This window comes from Heliangelus exortis, chromosome 1 (assembly GCF_036169615.1).
Source record: "Heliangelus exortis chromosome 1, bHelExo1.hap1, whole genome shotgun sequence".
Classification (NCBI taxonomy): Eukaryota; Metazoa; Chordata; class Aves; order Apodiformes; family Trochilidae; genus Heliangelus; species Heliangelus exortis.
In genome coordinates, this window is record NC_092422.1 from 78,802,200 (window position 1) to 78,825,447 (window position 23,248).

Here is a 23,248-nt window from a genome sequence, read left to right on the forward strand (position 1 = left end):
CTGCTGTGTGCATCCACGCCGTCTTCCCTCCCGCAACCCACCGCACCGATGCGGGTTACGGGTCCCCACACCTTTGCAGCGGGCGGGCGCCGGGCTGGAGGACCCTCAGCCGCAACTCCCCGGAGGGCGACCGCGGTCGGGAGCTCTGAGGATTAACCGAGGAACAAATTTGCGCGCAACGCCTTGGAAAGCGCACCCGCAGCACCTGCAAAGCCGCTGCGGCAGCGGTGAGCCCGGCCCGGCCATGCCCTCCGAGGCCTCTGGAGGATCGAGACCGGGCCCTAGACCGAGTCCGGGCCAACAGCAGCCGCCGGCGGAGGCCTCGCCCAGGAAGTGGCTCCGCCTCGCTTGAGGCTTTTTGCTGCCTAAGGCTCCTTCTCCTTCTCCTTCTCCTTCTCCTTCTCCTTCTCCTTCTCCTTCTCCCCTCCTCTCCTCCTCTCCTCCTCTCCTCCTCTCCTCCTCTCTTCCTCTCTTCCTCTCTTCCTCTCTTCCTCTCTTCCTCTCTTCCTCTCTTCCTCTCCTCCTCTCCTCCTCTCCTCCTCTCCTCTTCTCCTCCTCTCCTCCTCTCCTTCTCTCCTCCTCTCTTTCTCTCCTTCTCTCCTCCTCTCCTCCTCTCTTTCTCTCCTCCTCTCCTCCTCTCCTCCTCTCCTTCTCTCCTTCTTCTCTCCTCCTCCTCCCCGCTTCTCCCCCACCCCCGAACCGGCTCCCGCCGTTGCTCTCCCGCCCCCGGCCTGGGCAGTACCGGACCCGCCCCCGGGGCGTTGCGGGGGCTGCCGGAGCCACCGCGCCTGCTGATTGGCTGCCGCCCCGGCGGCGGCTCGCGGGGCTCCCGTCTCGCGCCACTTTCGGGAGCCTTGGCGCGAGCGGGCGGCGCGGGCGCCATGGCCGAGAGCGGCGCTCAGAGCCGGGACGGTGAGGCCCGAGGGGTGGGAAGGATCGGGGTTCCCCGGGGCCGGCGGCCTCCCCCTGCTTCTTAACCACCTTTACAATCTTCCCCTTCCCCCCGCCCCTCTCCGCTCCGCTCCAAGGCGGCGGCGGCGGCTGCCATCGCGTCGGGGTTAGGCGGGGGGCAACGGGGCAGCGGCGCTCCGAGCGGGAAGGGAAGGATAGGAAAGGAGAGCGCGCGTGCGCGGCGGGCGGTCCGGTCCGGTCCGGGGGTGTATGGCACCGAGAGGATAGCGTCGTACCTCCCCCCCCCCCCCTCCCAACCTCCCCTTTTCGTTAGGGGCCGGGAGTTAGCTGCGTCCCACGTCCCCCCATCCTCGGGTGGGTTGGCCGGGGGAGTCTCTCCCGGCGGGCGTGCGCGATTCTGCCCCGCACCGCTCCCCCGCCCCGGCGCTGGTTTCCCCGCAGCGGTGAGGCCGGGTGAGCCCGGGCGGAAAGGCTCCTCCGGGCTTGCCTCTCTCTCTCTCACGGGCCGCCGGCTTGAGCGCTCGTAGCCTTGGGGAGTCGCCGGCAGCTCAGCGGGGAGGGCAGCGGCAGGCGCGGGTGGTGGCAGCCGAGGGTGGGAGTGGGTTTGTCCCCGTAGGCGCTTGCTTGTGGTGAACGTCAAGAATCGACGGAAAATCCACGCGTCCAATGTATTCCATCCTTGCAGTTCTGCCACATCTGGTACCAGATAGGGTAAAGCCCCCTCATTAGCCAGCCCTTAGCAATGCAAATCCTTCCTTGCCTCAGCCGCGGTGCCTGGGTGCAGCTCTGTTAACAGTCCTCTTGCTGTCACCAGGGAGGGACAGGTCCCCTCCTTGTGCTGCCCGGTCCGGCCTGGCCTGGCGTGGCCCCTTGCCCTAGCCCTGGGTCTCCTCTGCTCCCAGACGGGGGTTTCGGCTGATCACACTGTTAATCTCTTTTTTGGGGCTGACTATTTGCTTTCGTGAGTTTGACTTGGACTGTTTATTCATAGAGAAATGTGTCCCCCTCCTTCAATAGAGATAAAAAGGTTAAGAGAAGTGGAGAGCATCTTGCTGAGGATAGTATGGCAAAGAGAAGAAAATGTAGGAGGAAATGGGGCAGCAGTCTTCTGCTGTCAACAAATTACTAGTTAGTCTCAATCTAGCTGTACTCTAAAATATTGTGAAACCACCTAAAAAAAAAAAATTACTGCTTTGTAGCAATATAGGCCTTTTCTAAGTCTGTCTGTTCCTGGGTTGTCATGGAGACATGCAAAATAAAAAGAGCTGGAAATTCCCGAGAAAGAGTGTGTGCGGGGGACCGTTTTGGATAAATGTTGATGAGATTTCAGAGGTGCTTTAGAAACCGAGGTGGTAGCTTCTTGCTGGCTGTGAGCTGTTTGATCTCTGTGTCTATCTGAGACTATCCTTTCAGTAGAATTCCAGAACTGGCTTAATGAGCCATTTATGACTATGTGCTTTTAGCCAAGTAGGTCTCCATGTTCATTTTAACAGAACTGCAGCCATCTATTACTGCATCACTGAACACCAAGTACCAAAGATAACAGCACCATATTACTAAGCTCTGTTTTTTTTTTTAATTAATTGCAGCTATGCATGAATCTGGCAGTTTTGCAGCATCACGTTCTAGACGTGAGAGGAAGTCTAGAAGAGGCCAGCAAGATGCCCTGGAACGTCTGAAAAAAGTCAAAGCTGGTGAAAAAATAAAATACGAGGTGAAATTTCCTCATCTTCTTAATAACGAGTGAATGTGAGCTGAGATGCTTAACTACCCTTTATACATGTGTAAAAATTATGGGAAACAAAATCTGCCTTTCAAATAGTCTTTTGGTTTTTAACAGTGTATGTATGTCATAATGTAACTGTTTTGCTGCTTTTTGTTGTAATTCATCTGCTTCTGGTTTTGGACCTGAATTTTAGTAACTGCAAGTCAAATGTGCTTAAATATTGCTTGTTAGCTATCCCACAGGAAAGGACCATCTGTGATAATTTAATTGCATAATTAATATTATGATAAGTACCTTTAAAAAAAAAAACAAACTTCAAATGATTTTAAACTTTACATGAGTTTTAAAGCTTTGCATTACTGAAGGCCTTTAATATTGATAGGCTATGCTTCCACAGATTAACCAGAATTTAAGTGTTTAACCTGATAGAGCTGAAATCTGGCAGTGTAACTTTGAAAAAGCCCAATTAATTGTAATGCAAACAGGAAGTGAATTCCACATTGAGGTGGATAAATGTAAAGAAGCTTGAAGTGCATATATTGTTAACATACAAGTTTGCTCAGAGGCATGGAGGAGCATCCACAGCGTTACACTTGGGCACATCAGATCACCTTCCTTTTCACTGAGTTCATCTTGGTGTTTGAGGATAGAACCAAAGGTCAGAAGTCTTAATTGTTAGGATTTTTATTTATTTATTTATTTATTTTGGTAATGTGAAATGAGTAATAAAGCAAGTCAGTTTCAAATTCAATCTGTGCTAGTGCTTCTTTATTTTTTCAATTTCAACTTAAGCTGAATGAATGACTGCTTACTAATTATAAACAACATCATGGTGTAGGAAAACATGCATTTCTTGGAACTTTTCAGTTCTTACTGATGACCTATGTTAACAAGTAATGGTAATTAATTAAAATTAATCCTCACTGTACCTTAACTGTAGGTTGAGGAGTTCACAAGTATTTATGATGAAGTAGATGAAGAAGAATACTCCAAGATGGTCAGAGAACGTCAGGATGATGACTGGATTGTTGATGATGGTAAGTTAAGGTTAATTTGGAGAGTTACTTTGATTATATTCTTATAACTCAATGAGGCTTCATTATGTTTGTGAGTTGAGGAAAGTTACAGTTAGTACATTCTTACAAGTTACTTTGGGAGACAAGAAAAAGATAAACTTCTATATGGAAATGGATCTTTTGCTGTGTTCTCATAGTAGTGTAGTGGGATGGTAATGAAAATATTTCTTCATTAAGAACTTTCTGCAATGTAATTTCTAGTTATTAGTGGTGCAACTTTTCTAAAAAAAAAAGCACAGTAATCGGTAATTTCTAATTAAACAGGTAATAATGTAGTTACCCTAACAGACAATACAGCTGGTAGTGCTGTAGTTCTTAACACTTTAATATATAACTTCTGCTCTATAATACAGGAGGGAAGTAATTAAATGTGTAAAACTTTGAACATATTTTCAATATATTCATGTGTATAAGTGTGTAAGCTATATGTGTATAACTTGGAATATACGAATATATTTAGAAATATCAGCAATTTTAAACAATTTGTTTTTCTACAGATGGGATAGGTTATGTAGAAGATGGAAGGGAAATCTTTGATGAAGATCTGGATGATGATGCTTTGGGTTCCAATAAGAAAGGTAGGTTGACCATGGCCACTGTAGAAAATTTTCCAGTGGCTTTTAAAAGATGCCCAGGACAGGCAATCAGATGACATGTTAATTGAAGCTCTGTAGCTTTATGCTTGTGACTGTGGATCTTGTTTAGGCCCTGTGATGCAGAAGACTGATGTGTAGAATCCAAATCTAGTGTCAGACTTTTTTTTTTCCTTCTGTTTTCTAGATATGGTTCTGTGTAGAGTATCTTAGTCCTTTTTCTGGAGTATGAACAGGAATATGCAAAGAGCATCTCGTGTCGACATGACTAGGGAACAACTAGGTTGTTGATAGGGTTTTGCTATTTTTAGTGTGTGTGACAGCTGTTACAAAGCTGGCAGCAAATGAAAGATGGCTAGGCTTGATTTCAGCCAGTGGTGTAGAGGTGGAAGAAGTACCTCAGCCATCTCTTCTTGCTAATAAATTGACCCTTAAACATTGACCTTTTCTGATACAGATTTCACAGTTTTATGTTTTTTCTGTAGGAAAAGTTGGTAAAACGTCTTCAGCTGGTAAGAAGAACATCAAAAAATCTGTTGTGTCAAAGCCCAACACAATTAAGTCTATGTTTATAGCCAGTGCTGGGAGGAAAAACACAGATGTAAGTTTTCACATTTATTAATTTAGAGATTTCTAACTCATTTGCAGTGTTTTAGTGGGACTGGAATAATCCAAGGGCTCATTTCAGTTTCTTGCATCTGGCAAAACATAAACTATTGCAGTCAGCATTCCTGAAAATATTGTGTGTATTTTGTAGAAACCTTTTATTTGCTTGCTGTTGGTCTCCTGATTAGGTTTGCATTTATAACTAAGAAATGTTTGGTTAATCTGTTATTTTACAGAAAACTGTGGACCTGTCAAAGGATGATTTGCTAGGGGATATTCTTCAGGATCTTAATGCTGAGGTAAATATATTAATAAAATCTGTTTGAAACACCTTAATTCATTAATTTTCTTGCTGTGGAAGATACCAAGAAGATAAAGTTGCTCCTAGGAGCAGACCATCTAAGACTGGTTTATTCCATAGCACATCTGCTTGGTATGTTCCATGTATGCAGCCTGCTTGTCACCTCCACCATGCATGAAGCTGCATGACTGTATTGATTTGATAAGCCAAAACTACTATGTCCTGATTAGGGATAGTTTGTGTTAGTTGATACAGAGGCTGTGCTAATGCACCCTTCTAGGTTTTGTTAGCTTGAAGTGAAACAGGGTTTACAATCATGTGTACTTTTTTACACTTACACTTTTTTTTACACTTACACTTTTTTTTACACTTACACTTTTTTTTACACTTACACTTTTTTACACTTACACTTTTTTACACTTACACTTTTTTACACTTACACTTTTTTACACTTACACTTTTTTAACTTAAGCATGTATCACCGCAGTCCAGCCAGTGAACCGTAGGATATTTTAATCTTGTATGTTTGGGTTCATGAGGGCAGCTGAGGGAGGACTGTTTCAGCAGATGCTGTAGTTGCAGAAATCACAGAAAGTTACGGGTTGGAAGGGCCCTCAGAAGACCATCTAGTCCAACCCCCCTGTCAGAGCAAGGTCACCTACAGCAGGTTTTGAATGTCTTCAGAGAAGGAGACTCCACAACCTCCCTGGGCAGCCTGGTCCAGTGCTCTGTCACCCTCCTAGTGAAAAAGTTTTCCCTTGTGAAACCTCCTATGCTCAAGCTTGTATCTGTTGCCCCTAAACTCCTAAACTTCTGTCTGCCACCTCCTGCTTTCTACGTTTTTCTACAGAGAACCAGATTAACACTTCCTCTGAGTTAGTGCTGGATGGCTGTGGCAGGGTTGTACTGTCTCAAATGAGGCTGTTCCTAGTCATTAGTGACTTCTCAATGAGTTAACACCCCTTAGCAGAATTTCTTAAAACTGAAAGGGTTGTTCACATGTAAACCATGAAACTGCTGTAGTGGTGAGATATTGACTTGGAATATGGTGTATCTTAAGCATAATGTATTTTTACAGAGAAGCAAGAAGAGTATTGATGTTCCAATCTAAAGTAGTTCTCTTGGGTTTGTGTGCTTACTATTTTATTCCTCCCTATGACGTGTTATTGCGAGTTATAATATCTTAGGCTATCCCTAAAATTATTAAGCAAATGTATTTTAATACTGGCAATTTTTGTGAGGCATTGATATGGGGAAATAATGCTAATAGTTACACTATGGCTTCTATTTACAGGAATAGTAGTTAGCTATTTTCTTTTAGCTTTGTGGTTTGCTCTCTAGAATTTCTTTTGTTGTTGGCTGTTGATAAGGATGACTACAAGATTTCTGTATATGTAAATAAATTAAAATGGGTTTTCCTCTAGTGCAACAGTGCTGAAAGAGCACTCCTGCTGTTCTTGAGGCATGTGTGCTCAGTACTGTTTTAACAGACATTAAGAACATTCCACCATTACATCAGATACGTGTGTTCTAAAGGCACAGTTAGCTGTTGAAACACCTACTGTTTGAAAGGTGATTCACTTATTGATAACAACTTTTGTCTTAAACTATTTTTTAAAAAAAAAATAAGTGCTTGTCTTCAAGGGCTAATTGCTCAGGTAACTTCTCAGAGTTGTGTATCAGGAGGTGTGTTTTCTTGGCAGATGAGAAATGCTGGTGACCTTCTTTCTTTTTGATGGAAAACGTTACTAACCAAGGCAAAAGAAAACACTAAACAACACCTTTGTTTTGTCATTTTCTCTTTTATTTCATTGTTCAGACTGTTCAGATAAGTCCACCACCAGTTATAATGCTGAAAAGGAAAAGGTCTGCTGGTGTACCACTGAATCCTTTCTCTGTGCAGTCTCAAACTCCTAAGGTAAAGAAAAAAAAGTAAAAAAACTCAATAAGTATTCTGTATTTTGGTAGATTTAAATACTTGTGGTTTATTTCTGCTTCTAGAAATTCCTCTCTCATTAGCTTCCTTGATACTGTAACCATATAACTTCATGCATTTTTTTGTCTTCCATGTTAATACATAAACAGAATACAACTCTTTGTGTATCTTTAGTATAGTAGTGTTATATAGCTGTTAGATATGAAAACAGCTTTATGGCAAGGAAAGGATGAGAAGTGATGTAAGCAGAAAGAAGAGTATTTGTGGGTGGGGAGAAGCAGAAGAAATACACTTGGAAACCAAATGGAAAATAGAAGCTATGGATAGAAGTTGACCGTAATGGAAGATCTGGGCTTGAAAGGAGGGATTGGCTGCTAAGGATGGAAGCCTGGCATTTTAAGAGTTAGTTAAGAGTTCTGCTAAATGAGAAGGACTTTATAGCTGGAAATAAAATTTGGTAAGAGTCTGTAGAGGGCAAGTGGAGTATATAAATATGATTTGTGAAACCTTGTATGGTAGTGACATCAACTCTTAAATTAAAAATAATCACCAGTGGCACGCATTTCAGCAGTTCTGTAATTGCCTAGAAGTAATTGCAAAAGAAGAGGGAGGTGCAGGAAGAAAGGATCTTTGTCCTTATGATGTGAAACAGTGGTCGCATTCACAGAAAACATTGAGAAGGAAATAAGTACCCAGACAGGCTGTTCAGGTGGTCTGTGGGCCTAGGAGAAGGAATTAGAGTTTAGATGATGAAACAGATGTAGAGGATGAAGAGTGCCGCCTTGTAAAATAAACAGGCACAGAAAACAAGATGGCAGTGACTGTGGAACTGTAAATTCTATATCTGTAAATAACAGCTTTCCCTGGAGATCAAGGTTTTGGACCTTGCCACACGAGGGGTCAGTAGATGCAGGGACCTGGTGTTGGTCATGGTATAGGTGACTTAATACACATCTTCCGCAAGAAGAGGTTCTGTAGGTGCTGCCGTAGGGGGATACCTGATGCTCTGTCCAAAAGACAAACTACATGCTTATTAGCTCAGAGTTTAGGGTTGTAGAACATGTTGAAATGTGGTTCCTTTTTTTTCCTTACTCTCTCTGTCATATCTGTAGCATCAAGAAATCCAGTGGAGAAACACTCTGTTCTCTAGACCCCATAGTGTCCTGTAGACAACTGGAACTTGTTACTGATAAACAGGGGTAAAGTGCCAGACTGGCCCTTCCCAGGTGTTTTGGGCTCTATCTCTGCTCTGTATATATACAGAAGTTTTAATTTAGGAATGGAGTAGTGCTGTGTGGGAAAAAATATTGAAAGTAACTGCAAACTTAAAATCATAGAATGGCTAGTGTTGGGGGAGACCTTGAAGATCATCCAGTTCCAACCCCCCTGCATGGGCAGGGACACCTCCCACTAGATCAGGTTGCTCAAAACTCCAGCCTGGCTTTGAACAGTTCCAGGGGTGAGGCAGCTACAACTTCATTGGACAACCTGTGCCAGTGTCTCACCAGGAAATAATTACAGGAAATAATTACAGGAAATAATCCTGTCTCTTACAGGAAATAATTTTTTCCTAATGTCTAACTGAAGTCTTCCCTCTTCAAGTTTTAAACTATTTCCCCTTGTCCTTTCACTACACACCTGTGTAAAAAGCTCTACCTCATCTTGTAGGCCCCTTCAGATAGTGGAAGGTTGCTACAAGGTCACCTTGGATCCTTCTCCTCTCCAGGCTGAACAACCCCAACTTCCTCAGTCTGTCTTCACAGGGGAGGTGCTCCAGCCCTCTGATCATTTCAGTGTTTCTCCTCTGGACACATTCCAGGAGCTCTGTGTCCTTATGCTGGGGACTCCAGAACTGGACCCAGTGCTCCAGGTGGGGTCTCACAAGAGCAGAGCAGAGGGGGAGAATCACCTCCTGTGACTGTCTGTCTGTGCTTCTTTTGATGCAGCCCAGGACACAGTTGGCTTTCTGTGCTGCAAGCACACACTGATGGCTCATGTTGAGCTTCTGGTTACCACCACTCCCAAGTCCTTCTCAGGGCTGTCCTCAATCCTTTCTCCTCCCAACCTGTATTCGTGCATGGGGTGCTTTGACCCAGGCGCAGAACCTTGCACTTGAATTGAATTTTTTGCACTTGTTGAATTTCATTCTGTTTGCATGAGCCCTCTTCTTGAGCCTGTCAAGGTCCCTCTGAATGGCATCCCTTCCCTCTTGTGTGTTGACTTCACCACACAGTTTGGTGTCATCAGCAAACCTGCTGAGGGTGCATTTGATTACACTGACCATGTCACCAACAAAGATGTTAAATAGTAGTGGGTCCAAATACTGACCCTTGATGAACACCACTCATCACACATCTCCATTTGGACATTGAGCCACTGGTCACAACTCTTTGGGTGTGACCATCCAGCCAGTTCCTTATCCAACATGTGCTCCATCCACTCTGGTTCCAGTTTAGAGATCAGAATGTCCCGTGGGACGGTGTCGAATGCTTTGCACAGGTCCAGGTAGATGACCTCTGCTGCTCTGCCTTTGTCAGCTGAGGTTGTGACCTCATTATAAAAGGCCACCAAATTAGTCACATAGGACTTACCCTTAGTGAACCTGTGTTGGCTGTCACCAATCACCCCTTTGCTATCAGATCCCTTATCAGAGCCTTCAGGAGGATCTGCTTCATGTTCTTGCCAGGCATAGAGGTGAGACTGACTGGCCTATAGTTCCCTGGGTATTCTTTTTTTCTGTTTTTGAAAATGGGGTTATGTTTTCCCAGTCAGCGGGTACTTCACCAGACAGCCATGTCTTCTCAAATATGATGGACAGTGGGTTTGCAACTTCATTGTCCAGTTTTTCAGGAGCTGTGGGTGAATCCCATTAGGTCCCATGGACTTGTTCACCTTTGAGTTCTTTAGGATGTCTCGAACCTGCCCTTCATTTACAGTGGGGGGATCTTCCTTTTCCCAGGCCCTGCCTTTGGCTTGTTTGACATGATGGGAGTGACCAAAGTTGTTGCTGGTGAAGGAAGAGGCAAAGTAGTCATTGAGTACCTTGGCCTTCTCTGTATGTTTGGTGACCAGCTGTCCTGTTTTCTTCTGGAGTGGGCCCACATTTTCCCTGGTCTTTCTGTTGATGTACCTATATAAGTTTTTCTTGTTGCCCTTCACCCCCATTGTCAGATACAGTTCTTTGTGCTTTTGCTTTCCTAACCTGATCTCTTGCTTCTCTGACTACTTCTCTGTACTTCTCCCAGGGTACCTGTCCTTGTTTCCATCCTCTGTAAACAGTGTGCCCAGGAGTTCCTTGCTCATCCACACCAGCCTCCTGGCACTCCTGCCTGCCTTCCCCTACATTGGGACACATTGGTCCCAGGCATGCAGGAGATGATCCTTGAATATGGAACGGCTTTCCTGGGCTCCTCTTCCATCCAAGACTTTCTCCCATTCTACCCTACCAAGCAGATCCTTGAGGAAACCACGGACTGCCCTTTTAAAATCAAGTGCTGTCAGCTTACCTTGCACTTTTCTCTGTGCCCTAAGGATCTTGAATTCTATGGTCTCATGGTCACTGCAGCCTGGTCTCCCATTGAGTTTTATATCACTCACCAGCCCATCACTGTTGGTGAGAACAAGGCCCAGCAAAGCTCCTTTTCTGGTTGGTTGCTCTACCATTTGGAGGAGGAAATTGTCATCAGTACACTGTAAACTGCTTTTAGTAATTATAGTAGAAAAACATCACAGCTGAAATGGTACTATATAATTTAAAGTTTACTTGAGGAGTTCTTATCTATCATGCTCCAAGATATGTGGAGCTTTTCCTCCTGCCCTGGCTACTAGTTCTGCAAGCAGTGAGTGCTGCATTTTTTACATTTTTTTTTCCTTCTTTGCTATTTAGAGAATTTTTTTTGTACTTGTGGCTAAAATGTCTTTCAGGTAATCACCCCTGTATCAAAGAAAGCTCCTGCTCATCTCAGAAAGGAAGCTTCACTTCACTCTAAACATCCCAATTACTCAGCAAAATCTGTTAAAGGCTCTGAAAGTGAGGATACCAAGTATGTGCAAAAAGCTACAGAAAATGGGGGAGTAGTGAAGACAATAGAAGAGAAAGCTATTGAAGGTATGAAAAAGAAATTAAAACCTAGTTCTGGAAACTAATATAGTATTGAAATTAATATAGTATTGAAACACTTCTTAGTTTATACTAACTAGTTGCATGGCTATCTTAAATGTGATATATTGTACTAATATACAAACAAATACAATGTCCAGTAATACTGTATACTATCTGTGCATACTGCTGTAGTATGCAGTGTATCATTTTAATCACTCAAGGCTTTAGTTCTATGTGCAGCATTTCCAGATGATGATCAAGGAATGATGGATTTTGATGAGGAGGACTTTGATGAACCTATGGAAGCAGAACATGTGCAAGCTGTACCTGAGGTAGCTGAAAGCTTGAAGAGAGACAAGGAAATAGAAAAGAAAGAAACCGAGCAGCTAGAATCGGGAAAGAAAGAGACATCTGTCTTGTAAGAATTTATTTTTATTTTTTTTTTAATCCCACCAGTAAGCCTTAGGTTTATCTTCTTACTTGTCTCTGCCAACTGGATAATTGTGATACAGAAAGTGATGATAATGCTATGTTGGATTTTTTTTTTTTTGTAGTGACATTAGAAATAGAAATGTTGAACACACCGATAGCTACTTAATTGCAAAATATTTGATTTTTTGGGGATGCAGCACATGACAACGTGTATTTTAGTACACTCAGGCGAGTGTTGAATGATGAATTTTGATGCCACTGAGCATAAATAAGGAATCACTAACAATGGTTATTCTAAGCAATTACAAAGATATCTCATAATGTTAGTTATAGTAAAAAATTTTTGTTGCTAAAAGTAATTTCATGTGGTGAACAGACATGTCTTTGGCAGGGGGGGATGATTTCCTGTTTTCTCTATTTTTTTGAAAGAATCTTGACTCATGTCTCTGTAATATTAAAATGTAAAATATTTGAATGATGAAAAAGACTTAAATATTTAATGACTGAAAAGGTGGTTTTATTGAAATAATCTGTTGTTCTAACTGAGCAACTTGTACACAGGGATGGATATATTTGTTAAGTATACCTTGAATGACCAATGTTGAAATGCCAAGTGAGTGACTTATAAAGCCTGCGTGTTGTGTTCTGAGAACCAAACTTGTGTGTGGGTTTCTCTCTTTGTCCCTTTCTCCTTCTTTTCAGAGGGATTCTGACAAAACTCAGCTGTTAAGAATGTTGCTTGGTGGTGGAAAGAATAATAGAAGGCCTGACAATATAGGGCTGAAAAGAAGTGAAACAATGGTGGTTATGGCAAAGACACAATTTTACTTGTTTGTTTCTTCTGCAGAAGTTGTTCTCTCCCAGATGTCTCATGTTGGGACAGAATTGATGAGGATGAAGCTGATTCAGTAGTGGCAGAAGTTCAGCTGGACCCCAATCTCCTTCCACTTGTGAATGGGGAAAATGATGATCAAGTTTTCAGATTCTATTGGCTGGATGCTTATGAAGATCAATACAGTCAGCCAGGTAACTATTCAGCTTAAGGCAGAAAATGCCATTTTGTTTTTTTAATAAAATGTGGATTTTCAGATGTGCCTAAATTATGGCTAGAAACCTTGTGTCTTTGTGGTCTATAACTTGTTCACTGATCTTTATTTTTTCCATACTTCTGCCCTCAGAACTATTACTGAACAACAAGAATGTTGTCTCTGAGTACTATCATGGTAGGGAGGCACAAAGGGGACCCATCAGGCTTCTTAAACCCTGGTGTGCTTCAAGACTAAGCTGATACTGTTAGTTTCTTATTCAATAGTCCAGCAACTGAACATGCTTTCTTTTTGCTTCTAGAAATAGAACTTAAATTCTGGTGGATTATTATAAAGCCTGTAGAAATTATTAGAAAGCATTTGCTTGATTCTTAATTGAAGTTAAGTTATGCCTACTGTGGGAGCAAAGCAGCCTGAAAAATACAATCTGTCTAAATCCCTTTGTTCAGGTAGTTTAAATCTTGTAGATTCTCTCTGTATTAACATGCCTGACATATTTTGAGCAGTTAAGTGTGAAACCTGGCTCGGCTCTCATAATCTTCAAAACAGTGGCATTCTGAGCTCATCTTCGGCTAAAATTGTGATCACATCTGTTCTAAGCATTTCCCATATGTTCTCATTTCAGCAACAGCTTTAGGATTTTGGGTTTCTACTTTGTGCTTTGCGTTAAGTTTACTAGAAGGTTCTTCCATATGTTGTTGAAGGTTTTTTTGGGTTGATGCTGAAAGCATTGAGTCAGATGTTTCTCCATTACACCTTTTGTTGTGAGTCAGGGTGCCAAAGTTAAATATGAGACTGTGCTGGGCTGAACAGCTTGGTGATGGGAGTGGTAATAATCATAGTATCTCGATGAAATCAATGGCTCTAATATAAAATTGCTACTTTTAAAGACCCCACTATTGTTCTTTTTCTTTCTTTTTTTGTCGTCTAAGTCAGTGGTTGCTGAATGGAAAATAATTATGAAAGGATTTCTGTTCCTCGCATGCAAGGAGTGTTCTTTTCTCATTATGACTTTTTCAGGATTGAATAATAAAGACTGCACCTGTTTTCAATTAGTAGTGTAGAAGGGAAAATTTTGATACTGCTTTTTGTTTAACATGTTCGTGATCTTTGTTTATGCCTCATTTGCTGTGATGTCAAATGCATTGCCTGAAGAGTAAATACTGTAGCATAATCATAAGACTCTTTCAAACTTAATGGTTTTTTTTGAGGCTTACTTTTCATAACTCTCTTTACTGTCCTAGGCAAAGACCTTGAGAATTGTAATCTTGTTAACATTTTAAACAAATCATGAAAGAAATTGCCCTTTCTTTGCCCCCTGCAAGATATTTTCCTCTCGACTTTGCTTGCCTTCTAGTTTATTTGTAACATGGTCTTTCTTTTCATAGACTTTGTGTTTTATAAGCTTCTATTTTTTTTTATTTCCTTCTATAATTAGGTACTGATATATTTTTTCCTGTGTCCTGGTTTTACATACGAAATGTCTCTGAAAACTCTTTGAAATTAGCTCTGCTTTCATTGCATGTGTCCATGTTGGACTAGGTGAATCTCCAAAGGTTCCTTCGGTGCTAAATTGTTCTGATTCTGTTAAATCTGGGGATTAAGACAACTTATTTGTCCATGTTAGAGTTGACAAAAGTTTGTCTTTGCAATCCCAGCAACCTTTTGTCCTGTCTTTGGCTGGCTTATGTTATGTGCAGTTGTAGGTATATGTACACCTCTGACAGGTTAACTTCTCCATGCTTTTAGTGTTGGCAGCTGTTCAACCGACCAAGTCCTGTTTTGTGGTTTCTCCTGTAGTTAAATCTTTTTGTATGATACAAACCTATTTGAGTTTTTATCCCTTTAAAACAGAAAAAAAGAGATTTCTAGGGAGAACAACTTAATCTTCTCTGTCACTTAGATCTGTAATTTGAGCTCTTTCTAGATCCTTTTATTCAAACTGTCTTATGTCTTGAAGATTGCCTCTGTATTAAAATCTCTGAGATACTTTGTGCAGCAGAAACTTGTATCTTTGCTCTCATCATCTTCAAAACTGCAACATTCTCTGTCTTTGACAAAAGTAGTCTTGTTCATGTCTATTCCAAGCACTCAAGAAATGATTTTTCTTAGCCTGTCACTTTTAACTCTAAGTGCATCTTCACTGATTTGTCTTTGATCTAATGGAGTAAGAAAGGTGCCCTTACACCTGGTAGATCACAAAGCAAAGATAAATTATAACTCTTAACCCTGAACTTGTTTGTGAATTGTCAGGCCAAGGAAAAATTCAAGTTCCGAAATTTTCTTTATGTGAAACACTGTTTCTGAGACAATATCAGCTCTGATATTCCTGATTTCATTAAAAGTAGTGTAGGAATACTGTCTTTCATGTAATAAAATTCCAACTTATTTGGAGTTTGAAGGGAACTTGGGTGAAACCAGGTTTTGGCTTGAACTTAGAAGTTTATTTTACTTGTAACTCACAAACTGCATGTGAAAGTCCGTTTGCCTTGTCCTTTTTACTTCAAAGTTTAACATCACTTGATGAGCAGTTTGCAGCATTTGGTGCTAATGCCACATTCTCTGTGGCTCTGGGAAGTGCCTGTACAATAATGACTTGATCCATAGTGAAGTCAGATGAGCTAGTCCTGATCTCTGTAGGCTTTCTGAATGTCTACCATGGTCACAGGTGCTGTGTTGTGTCTTAGCTTCCAGGATTTCTTATGATTTCATACACCTTTCAGCGTCCTCATTTACGAAAAACAGTCAGTTGAAAACTTTTTAGAATTGATCATAGTTGTGTTCAGAATGTATTTCTAGAGGTTTTATTAGTAATAATGTCTTGGTTTCTGGTATTAAAGTGCAGGAAAAATTATTTAATTGTACTGATCAAAATGAAGAATGAAAAATGCAAATAATACATGTTTTGGGAGTGATTGACAGCACAGGCATTCTGATTATATTCTCACTGACTTCTTTCTCCTTTCTCCCTCTCATCATGAACTACCAAACTAAGTACATAGAAATGGAATAACAGAACAGAATTCTGAGACTGGTTGTATAATGCCATTTTGAATTCAATCTATAAAGATGTTACTTTAGTGATGGAGGTTAAGAGCATGAAGAACTGTACAGGTATCTATTTGTAAAGCTGGTATTTAAAAAAAAATTAGAATATAGTAAGTCATCAAAAAGATTTGTTCAAGACCTAAACCAGAAATGGTTCTGTTTCTATGCAAGAATACATAATAAGCTGCTTTAAGGAATATTAAGAATGATTAATTTAAGAATTGCATTTTGAATTCTTTGCCTTTCTTCCTTAGGTGTCGTATTTTTGTTTGGCAAAGTTTGGATTGAATCTGCAGACACCTATGTCAGCTGTTGTGTGACAGTGAAAAATATTGAGAGAACTGTTTACCTACTGCCACGAGAAACAGTAAGTGTATCTTTTAAGCATGTCAAACATAAATACCTTTCATTCTCCTTGTGGCAAGTTGTGAGTTTTAGTAGTGTGTTATTGGGAACTGTTGAAGACAGTGTTGTCTGATATAGGTGGTAAACTTAAGTGTAGTATGTACAGAGTGTATCATGTGAGATGCAGTGTTCCTACTTTCGCTGACCCTAATTAAAACTGTAGACAACTTGTTCTGTTTAGACTTGTTGCTTAGGGAATTAAGTTATTTTTAAGTATTTTAAGTATATATTTAGAAAACTTAGTGCTTTTAAACTGGTTTCAGGTTTTTTTTTTTAATTTGGGTTTTCTTGGCTAATAGCAGTTTTGTTTTCCCTTAAAAAAGAGATACCTGAGAGCAGGTAAAAGCAAAAGCAAAATCTGACTTATTGGTCATGTATGTTGGCATTTTTTATTCACTGATAAAATCCGATTTCTATTTTTAAGGAACTCAACCTTTCCACTGGCAAAGAGACAGAGACTCCAGTAACTATAATGAGTGTTTTCAAGGAGTTCAATGACTGCATTTCACCAAAGTATAAGATCATGAAGTTCAAATCCAAGGTTTGTCTACAAGCATCTTATTTAGAAATTTTCTGTTGTTCTGCTTCATAAGGTGGGAAGTCTGTGGAAACACTGTCCAGGGGGAAGGTTATGGTAACATGTAAATATGTAACTCCTGACATATTTAGGTGTACCTTCTTGTAAAAGCCATCCTAGTGTCTTCCCAAATAGCCTTACTACTTTTAAGAACATTCAAATTGCAACATGATTGTTCTACCAGAAGTTTGAACATACTGCTTTTGAAAATATTCATTAGCTTCTTTGAAACTGAGTTGAGTGTTAGGCTGTCTTATTTGTTTGCTGAGCTATTCTTGAGCATATGGAAAAAAATAGAAGCTCTGATACCTATAAAGCTCATGGTATCCAACTTCAAAATGAAAGATTGTGTTGTCCAGCAGACAGGTCAGTGCACTGGTTTTATATTTAACCAGGTGTTGTAATGAGCTTTATCTCTGGGCATGTTTCATTCTTCTTCTCACCCTTGCAGATTTATCTTTTTGGAATTCTTCTTTTTGGGACCGTGGATTATCATAGTAAATTTGTACAGAAAGTAGCAAGTTGTGAGGACTGTCATTCAGTTTTGAAACTTAAGATGTTATGGGCAATAGACTTATGTGTTATTCTGCTATGTTCTGTTTGCTCAACAGATCCTTAAAAACAAAATGTTGTTATAATGGAAAACTTGCACATACAGTGATATAATACTTGTCCCAGCTCTGTGGGAAAATAGCTGATGTTGCAGATTTCTACTGAATTAGTTTGCTAGTGTGAGAAAGTTTTCTTGTTCATTTATAGAGAGCATTTGTCTTTTGGTGGAGAGGAAGGTGGGGAGCTTATCTGTGTGGAAAGGTGGCTAACATGCAAGTTGGAGGACAAGATTTGTTCAGAGTGAAGTGCCCAGAAACTTTTTGATTTCTGGAAGTAAGTTATTAGTCTGGCAAAGCTGGTGTTCATTGTAATTACAGAGTGGTGTGGAATTAGTTGTAAATTTTCCCAAGCTGGCAGTCTTGTAATTTCATAGGGTTTGTTCCTGAATGGTTGTTCAGGAAATAGAATGGCAAGTAAAAATGCAGGAAGAACAGAATTTAACAATACATAAATGAAAGAAAATAAAAACAGATTAATATAGGGGCTCAGGTTGGAAAGACCCTCATGCGCTCATCTGATCCTAAACTAGAGTACTTTGGTAAATTTAAGTTGTTAAAGTGAGAGTGTTAGCAGTATTTCTGAAAGGGTAAATTCATGCAAGAACTGACATATTTTCATAAACATGTGGAATTATTTATATATAGGCAGAACACACACTTTGATAGAACTTTGTAATGCTTTTTTTTATTTTTTGTTGTAGTTTATTTTCTATCTCAAGCTCTGCTACAAATTTTGCTTTTTCAGTTTTATCAGTGTTTTTTCTCTTGTATATTTTATTATGTATGAGCATTGGAAAAAAGTCAATTTAACAATAGGTAAAAAACAAGTTTGTTATAGCTCACTGTTCAAAGAGCCTTTCAGGAAAGAGGGAATCAGCTCGGGGCAAATCAGTTTTTCATTAAAAGAAAGGATACAAACTTTTGTACTCTAGAACTAGAAGAAAGGGGAAAGGCCTTAGAAAGACACAGATCTGCTAACAGAATTTTAGGAAACTGTCACCTGTTCATGGTGCACTAAGGAAGAATACTCTGAGTGAGATAATGGAGTAATATAATTTAACCTTCAAAGGGAGCTTATAAAAATCAAGCTAAAACATATTCAGGAAGTATTTGAACTGTTGTTTCTGATGTTAGTTCAAACCTTACCAGATTTGTACTGAGTTTACAGAGCTTACACAAAGACCCAGCTGTGTTTTCCAAGTGGCTGCAGTGCATGTGGGGGTCCTTGGGTGTAACACAGAAGTGATCTCCAGGAGGAATAGGGAAGCAGCAGCATTAAGGCACTCTTCAGATCTTATGTAGAGTAACACTTGATCATCCTGATGAGGAAAAATTAATTCAGGTGACAACAAGTACAAAAGATGGTAATTGAAAGGATGAGACAAAAGGAGAATCAGTTACACCAGAGATACCTATGAAGTAGCTTTATTTTTTTTTTTTTAGCCTTTACTAGTAAACTGAAGAATAAGGACGTTTTTGCTCTCTGAAAACACTGAAAGGAGATGAGCAGTAAGAAAGCTATTTAAAGGGTAGTTCTAGCAAAAGAAAAATTTAATAAATTTTGATACATTAATAAACAAGTCATGATAGTTGGGGTTGCAGAGAAGTTCTGGAATAACCTATCAGAAGTGTTTCTAAACAGTAAGAATTCAATTTCCGTTTGAATTTATCAGTCTTTTCAGTAAACTGAGTTTTGCTAACATAGTAGAAAGCTATACAGCTTTATTTTGCTGGAATGATTTTCTGATGATTTGGATAGTTACTGGCTCCTGGAAGAATTTAATGAGAACTGGATCTAGTGTGAAGGTATGGCACTAATAATGTGGAAGGTAAGAGAAAAGATTGGTTGAGGGAGGTTGGAGAGCAGAGCTGTTGGTGGGATTCAGAACAATATCACAGTAAGCTACTCCAGCTGTACACAAAATTTACTGTGAGCAAGCAGCAACAAATCTGGCCACCCTTATACCTCTACAGCAAGAGATCTTTTTGTTGCCTGAAAAGAAGTGTGGAAGTACTGACTGATCCCATTACTGCACTCTCCTTTTCTTTTATTCCTTTCTGAGAGACATCAGTTTGCCTGCTGTGGTACCACCAGAGATGTTGTGCTGTTGTTATACAGGCCTTGCATCTGTTTCCACAGGATTGTGCAGGGCTCTCAAACTGAAATGGTGGTAGCTCTCAGCTGAGTGAAGGCCCAAAAAAGTGAACTTACGACAGTTGTGACTGTGTGTGGTTAAAAGCTGATATGCTTTAGAAGAGCTCCTCTGTTCTGTCATGTACAACCAGCATTCCATTACTGTGTTGTCAAGGGTTGGTGTTTTGAAAGACATTTTTAAGAGGCTAATGGCAGTATTGCTCAGTCAAGCAGAGCACTTGTAATGCATTCAGTGTAACGCAGCATCTCAGTGTTGGCATAGTACAGTGAAACTGAGAAACTATTCTTCCATCATTAGCTGGAAATCAAAAAGGTTACTAGCATCCTGCCGTGCACCCAAAGTTCTCCTATTTAGAATTCTCAGTCTTGTGATGATGTGGAGAGAGCCAGTTACCTATACACTGACAGGAGTTGTTCTCTGTGCGTGTGTGTGTGCATCTTGGCCTTGCCAGCCCCAAACTTGGTCCCTGCAGACTGATACACTTAAGCCCTATTGCTTCCTCCTGCACCTGCTGCTAATTGTAGCTTCAATGGGTTGCATTGCTGCCAAGTTAGCAAGTCTTCACAAATCAATTTGAAAGCAGCCTTACTCCACTTAGGAACTTAGCAGCTAATCACTGCTGCTCATTTCTGCTCTGAAGGGCCACTTGAAGGGCAGATTACTCTGCAGCAGAGCATTCATTCACTGCAGTTATGACCAGAGGCTTGTGTAATTGAGCTGAGCTCTGTGGAATAAGGCAGATGAATCGCTGCAGCGTGCTATTTTTACACTGTGCTCAGCTTGCTTTTGCAATGAGAACTTGTTTGAAGCCTGTGGGTTTGGTTGTTGTTTTTTTCTTTTTAATTAAAAAAAAAAAAAAAAAGGAGGGGGGAGCACCAGTAATATGTGCTATAAGCAGAGCATCGCCATCTGTTCTGTTACAGCTATGATGTGCTGCTCGTGTGAGGTGCTGTTTTGGCTCAGCAGTTCAGATCTACTTTGCATGTTAATTTATAATGCTGTTCTGACTTGCTCTTGTACCAAGTTATATTAATATATATTTTCTGCTTCCATGGGGCTGCTGATGCTGTAATTGCTTCTGGTTTTGCTTTCTTCCTCTATATAGCAGAGGACCCTCTCCTTGTCAATCTTTGCAACCTTAAAACTCCAGTGTTACGAGAAGTAGCAAGCTTAACTGCTCATTGCAGTGCTCTAAGGGAGCAATTGCTGATGCTATTAATTAAAGGAAAAAAAACCACAACAACAACCACCCAACCTCAAGATGAAATAACTTTGAGGTTTTCAACCATGCGTTTTTGTTTATTTTTAAATTTAATTCCAATTTATGGTGACTTTTTTTCTCGCTAAATTTACTCTAGTGTCATATTGTCATATTGTGCTGCCTCTGTTTAATGTGCTGAACTTAGGGCACTGTCCAGTGAAAATACACCTTTTAATTTAAGGAATTCTAGTAGTAAGAGTATGCATAGTTGAGGCATAACATAATAATTCATAACATTGCTGCAGATGTTTTGTGAAGCATTACAGGGCAAAGCTGACATATTACAGGGTAGTGCATGGCATTTCAGCAGGTACTGTAGCATTGTTGCACAGAATATTGTAATTATTTGGAAAATTAAGGTAGTTATTCTTAGAAACAGACAAGCTGTGCATGTTGTCGAAAATCATTGTTCTTGAAGAAAGCAGAAGTGATACTTAAATTTCACTTGCACTGAAACTGAGATGGCTTTAACTGTCTGTTAGAGAAACATAAACAAACTTGACTACTTTCTAGTAAACCTCAAGTCACTCGATGAAAAATACAATACTGTCATAGAAATTGTTCTCTTCCAAGCATGTAATAAACAGGTGGCAGATGGTTGGGAAATCAGCTCTTTTGGGTGCCTCTCTGAAGTGCATGTACACTAAAGCATGCAGTGTAAGAGGAGGAACTGTGGGTGATTACAGGGCTGTGATCTCACTGGCATTACATACATGGGATAGGACATGGTTAAGAAGGACAAGCTGGGAAGGTATGGAGAAGGGAGTCCCTTTAATGTGTCAGAGCAATGGGAATGCATGAATCCTGGAATCATAGAGATGAAGCCCTAAGTAAGCATGGGCAGAAAAGCTAGTCAGGAGCTTGTGGGTCAGAATTAGAGAGGAGACTAATGGAGGTGACACATGTTGGAAAAAGGAAAGTCAAAGGTCACCTCCTGTTGCATCTGTTAAGAGAGGCAAATAGCAGTAGGAAAAATTTCCATAGGTACAGGAGAATGAGGGGAAAATGTGAGCCTGCTGCTGAAAGGGACAGGGAATGTGGTGACAAAGGGCATGGGAAAGGCCAGGATGCTCAATGTCATCTTCACCTTGGTCTTTATTACTGAGTTCAGCCTTCAGCAATCCCTGACCCCAAGAGACTAAAAGGAAAGCTGAAACAAAGAAGAGAGAGCAGTGGCTGTTTGTTTTTTGTCTTGACTTTAGTAGGCTTTCAGCTCTGTCTCCCATAGCTTCCCCAAAGACAAACCAATGAAGTATGGGCTACTTAAGGGGACAGACACAAGATGAGATGTAAGGTAAGACACATGTGGAGTGCTGCATTCAGCTGAGTTGCTGATATGAGAAGATGTGCACATGTTGGAGCAAATCCAGCACAGGACCACAAAAGTAACTACAGGGCTTGGGGTGTCTGTCATGTGTGGAGAAGTTGACTGACCTGGGGCTGCTTAGTCAGCCTGGAGAAGAGAAGGCCTGAGGTGAAGGACTGGTGATGGGAGATCTTGTCACGAGGTTACAGAAACCCCAGGCAATGCTACAGGCTTGTGGAAGAGTGGCTGGGAAGTTTTCTGGCAGAGGAAGACCTGGGGGTGCTGGTTGGCAGCAGGCTGAACATGAGCCAGTATGTGCCCAGGTGGCCCAGATTGCCAATTGCATCCTGGTCTGCATGAGAAATAGTGTTGTGAGCAGGGCTTGGATGATGATTGTTACCCTATACTCAGGACTGGTGAGGCTGTACCTTGACTACTATGTTCAGTTTTGGGCCCTACATTACAAGAGAGACATTGAGTTGCTGGGGTATGTCCAGAGAAGAGCAACAAAACTGGTGAAGGATATAGAGCACAAGTCTTATGAGCAGTGGTTGAGGGAATTGGGATTGTTTGGTCTAGAGAAGAATAAGCTGAGGGGAAGCAACTACCTGAAAGGAAGTTGTAGTGGGATGGGGGTTGGGGTTGGTCTCTTCTCCCACAGAATTGGTGCTCGGACAAGTGAAAATGTCCTCAAGTTATGCCAGGGGAGGTTGTGATTGGATATTAGGAAGAAGTTGCTTATGGGAAGGGTGGTCATGCATTGGAACAGGCTGCCCAGTGAAGTGGTGGAGTCAGTGTCCCCAGAGGTGTCCAAAAAACATGTGGATGTAGCACTTGAGGACATGGTTAAGTTGACTGGTGGTATTGGGTTGATGGTTGGACTTGATAATTTTAGAGGTCTTTTTCAACCTTAGTGATTCTGTGATTGATTGTGTATAAGCATCTGATGGGCAGGAGTAAAGATGATGGTGGCTGACTCTTCCTCATTGGTGGCAAATGGAGGATGAAAGCAATAGGTACTATTTCAAACACATTACATTTATCAGAACATGAAACTGTTTATAACTCTAAGGGAGAACAGGCTCTGGCAGATGTTGCTCAGAGTGGCAACTTGGGGATATTTACAGCCTGACTGGAGGGGACCCCCAGCAATC

The 23,248-nt window shown here is 41.0% G+C and overlaps 1 protein-coding gene across 2 annotated transcripts in view; it reads left to right on the forward strand.

Annotated features, from left to right (window-relative positions):
* The first annotated feature begins 756 nt into the window (after nt 1-756).
* Nucleotides 757-23,248, forward strand: part of POLA1 (DNA polymerase alpha 1, catalytic subunit) — a 193,829-nt gene continuing 171,337 nt past the window's right edge. Inside the window, exons 1-12 of one of the 2 annotated variants that reach the window (XM_071750219.1) lie at nt 757-912; nt 2,502-2,626; nt 3,579-3,675; nt 4,212-4,292; nt 4,793-4,908; nt 5,150-5,212; nt 7,034-7,132; nt 11,075-11,258; nt 11,481-11,670; nt 12,532-12,710; nt 16,033-16,145; nt 16,608-16,724. In XM_071750219.1, the coding sequence (XP_071606320.1) occupies nt 882-912; nt 2,502-2,626; nt 3,579-3,675; nt 4,212-4,292; nt 4,793-4,908; nt 5,150-5,212; nt 7,034-7,132; nt 11,075-11,258; nt 11,481-11,670; nt 12,532-12,710; nt 16,033-16,145; nt 16,608-16,724 (1,395 nt within the window). In that variant the 5' untranslated portion in view covers nt 757-881. The remainder of the gene's footprint in view (nt 913-2,501; nt 2,627-3,578; nt 3,676-4,211; nt 4,293-4,792; nt 4,909-5,149; nt 5,213-7,033; nt 7,133-11,074; nt 11,259-11,480; nt 11,671-12,531; nt 12,711-16,032; nt 16,146-16,607; nt 16,725-23,248) is intronic. The other variant, XM_071750211.1, reaches the window with a different exon arrangement.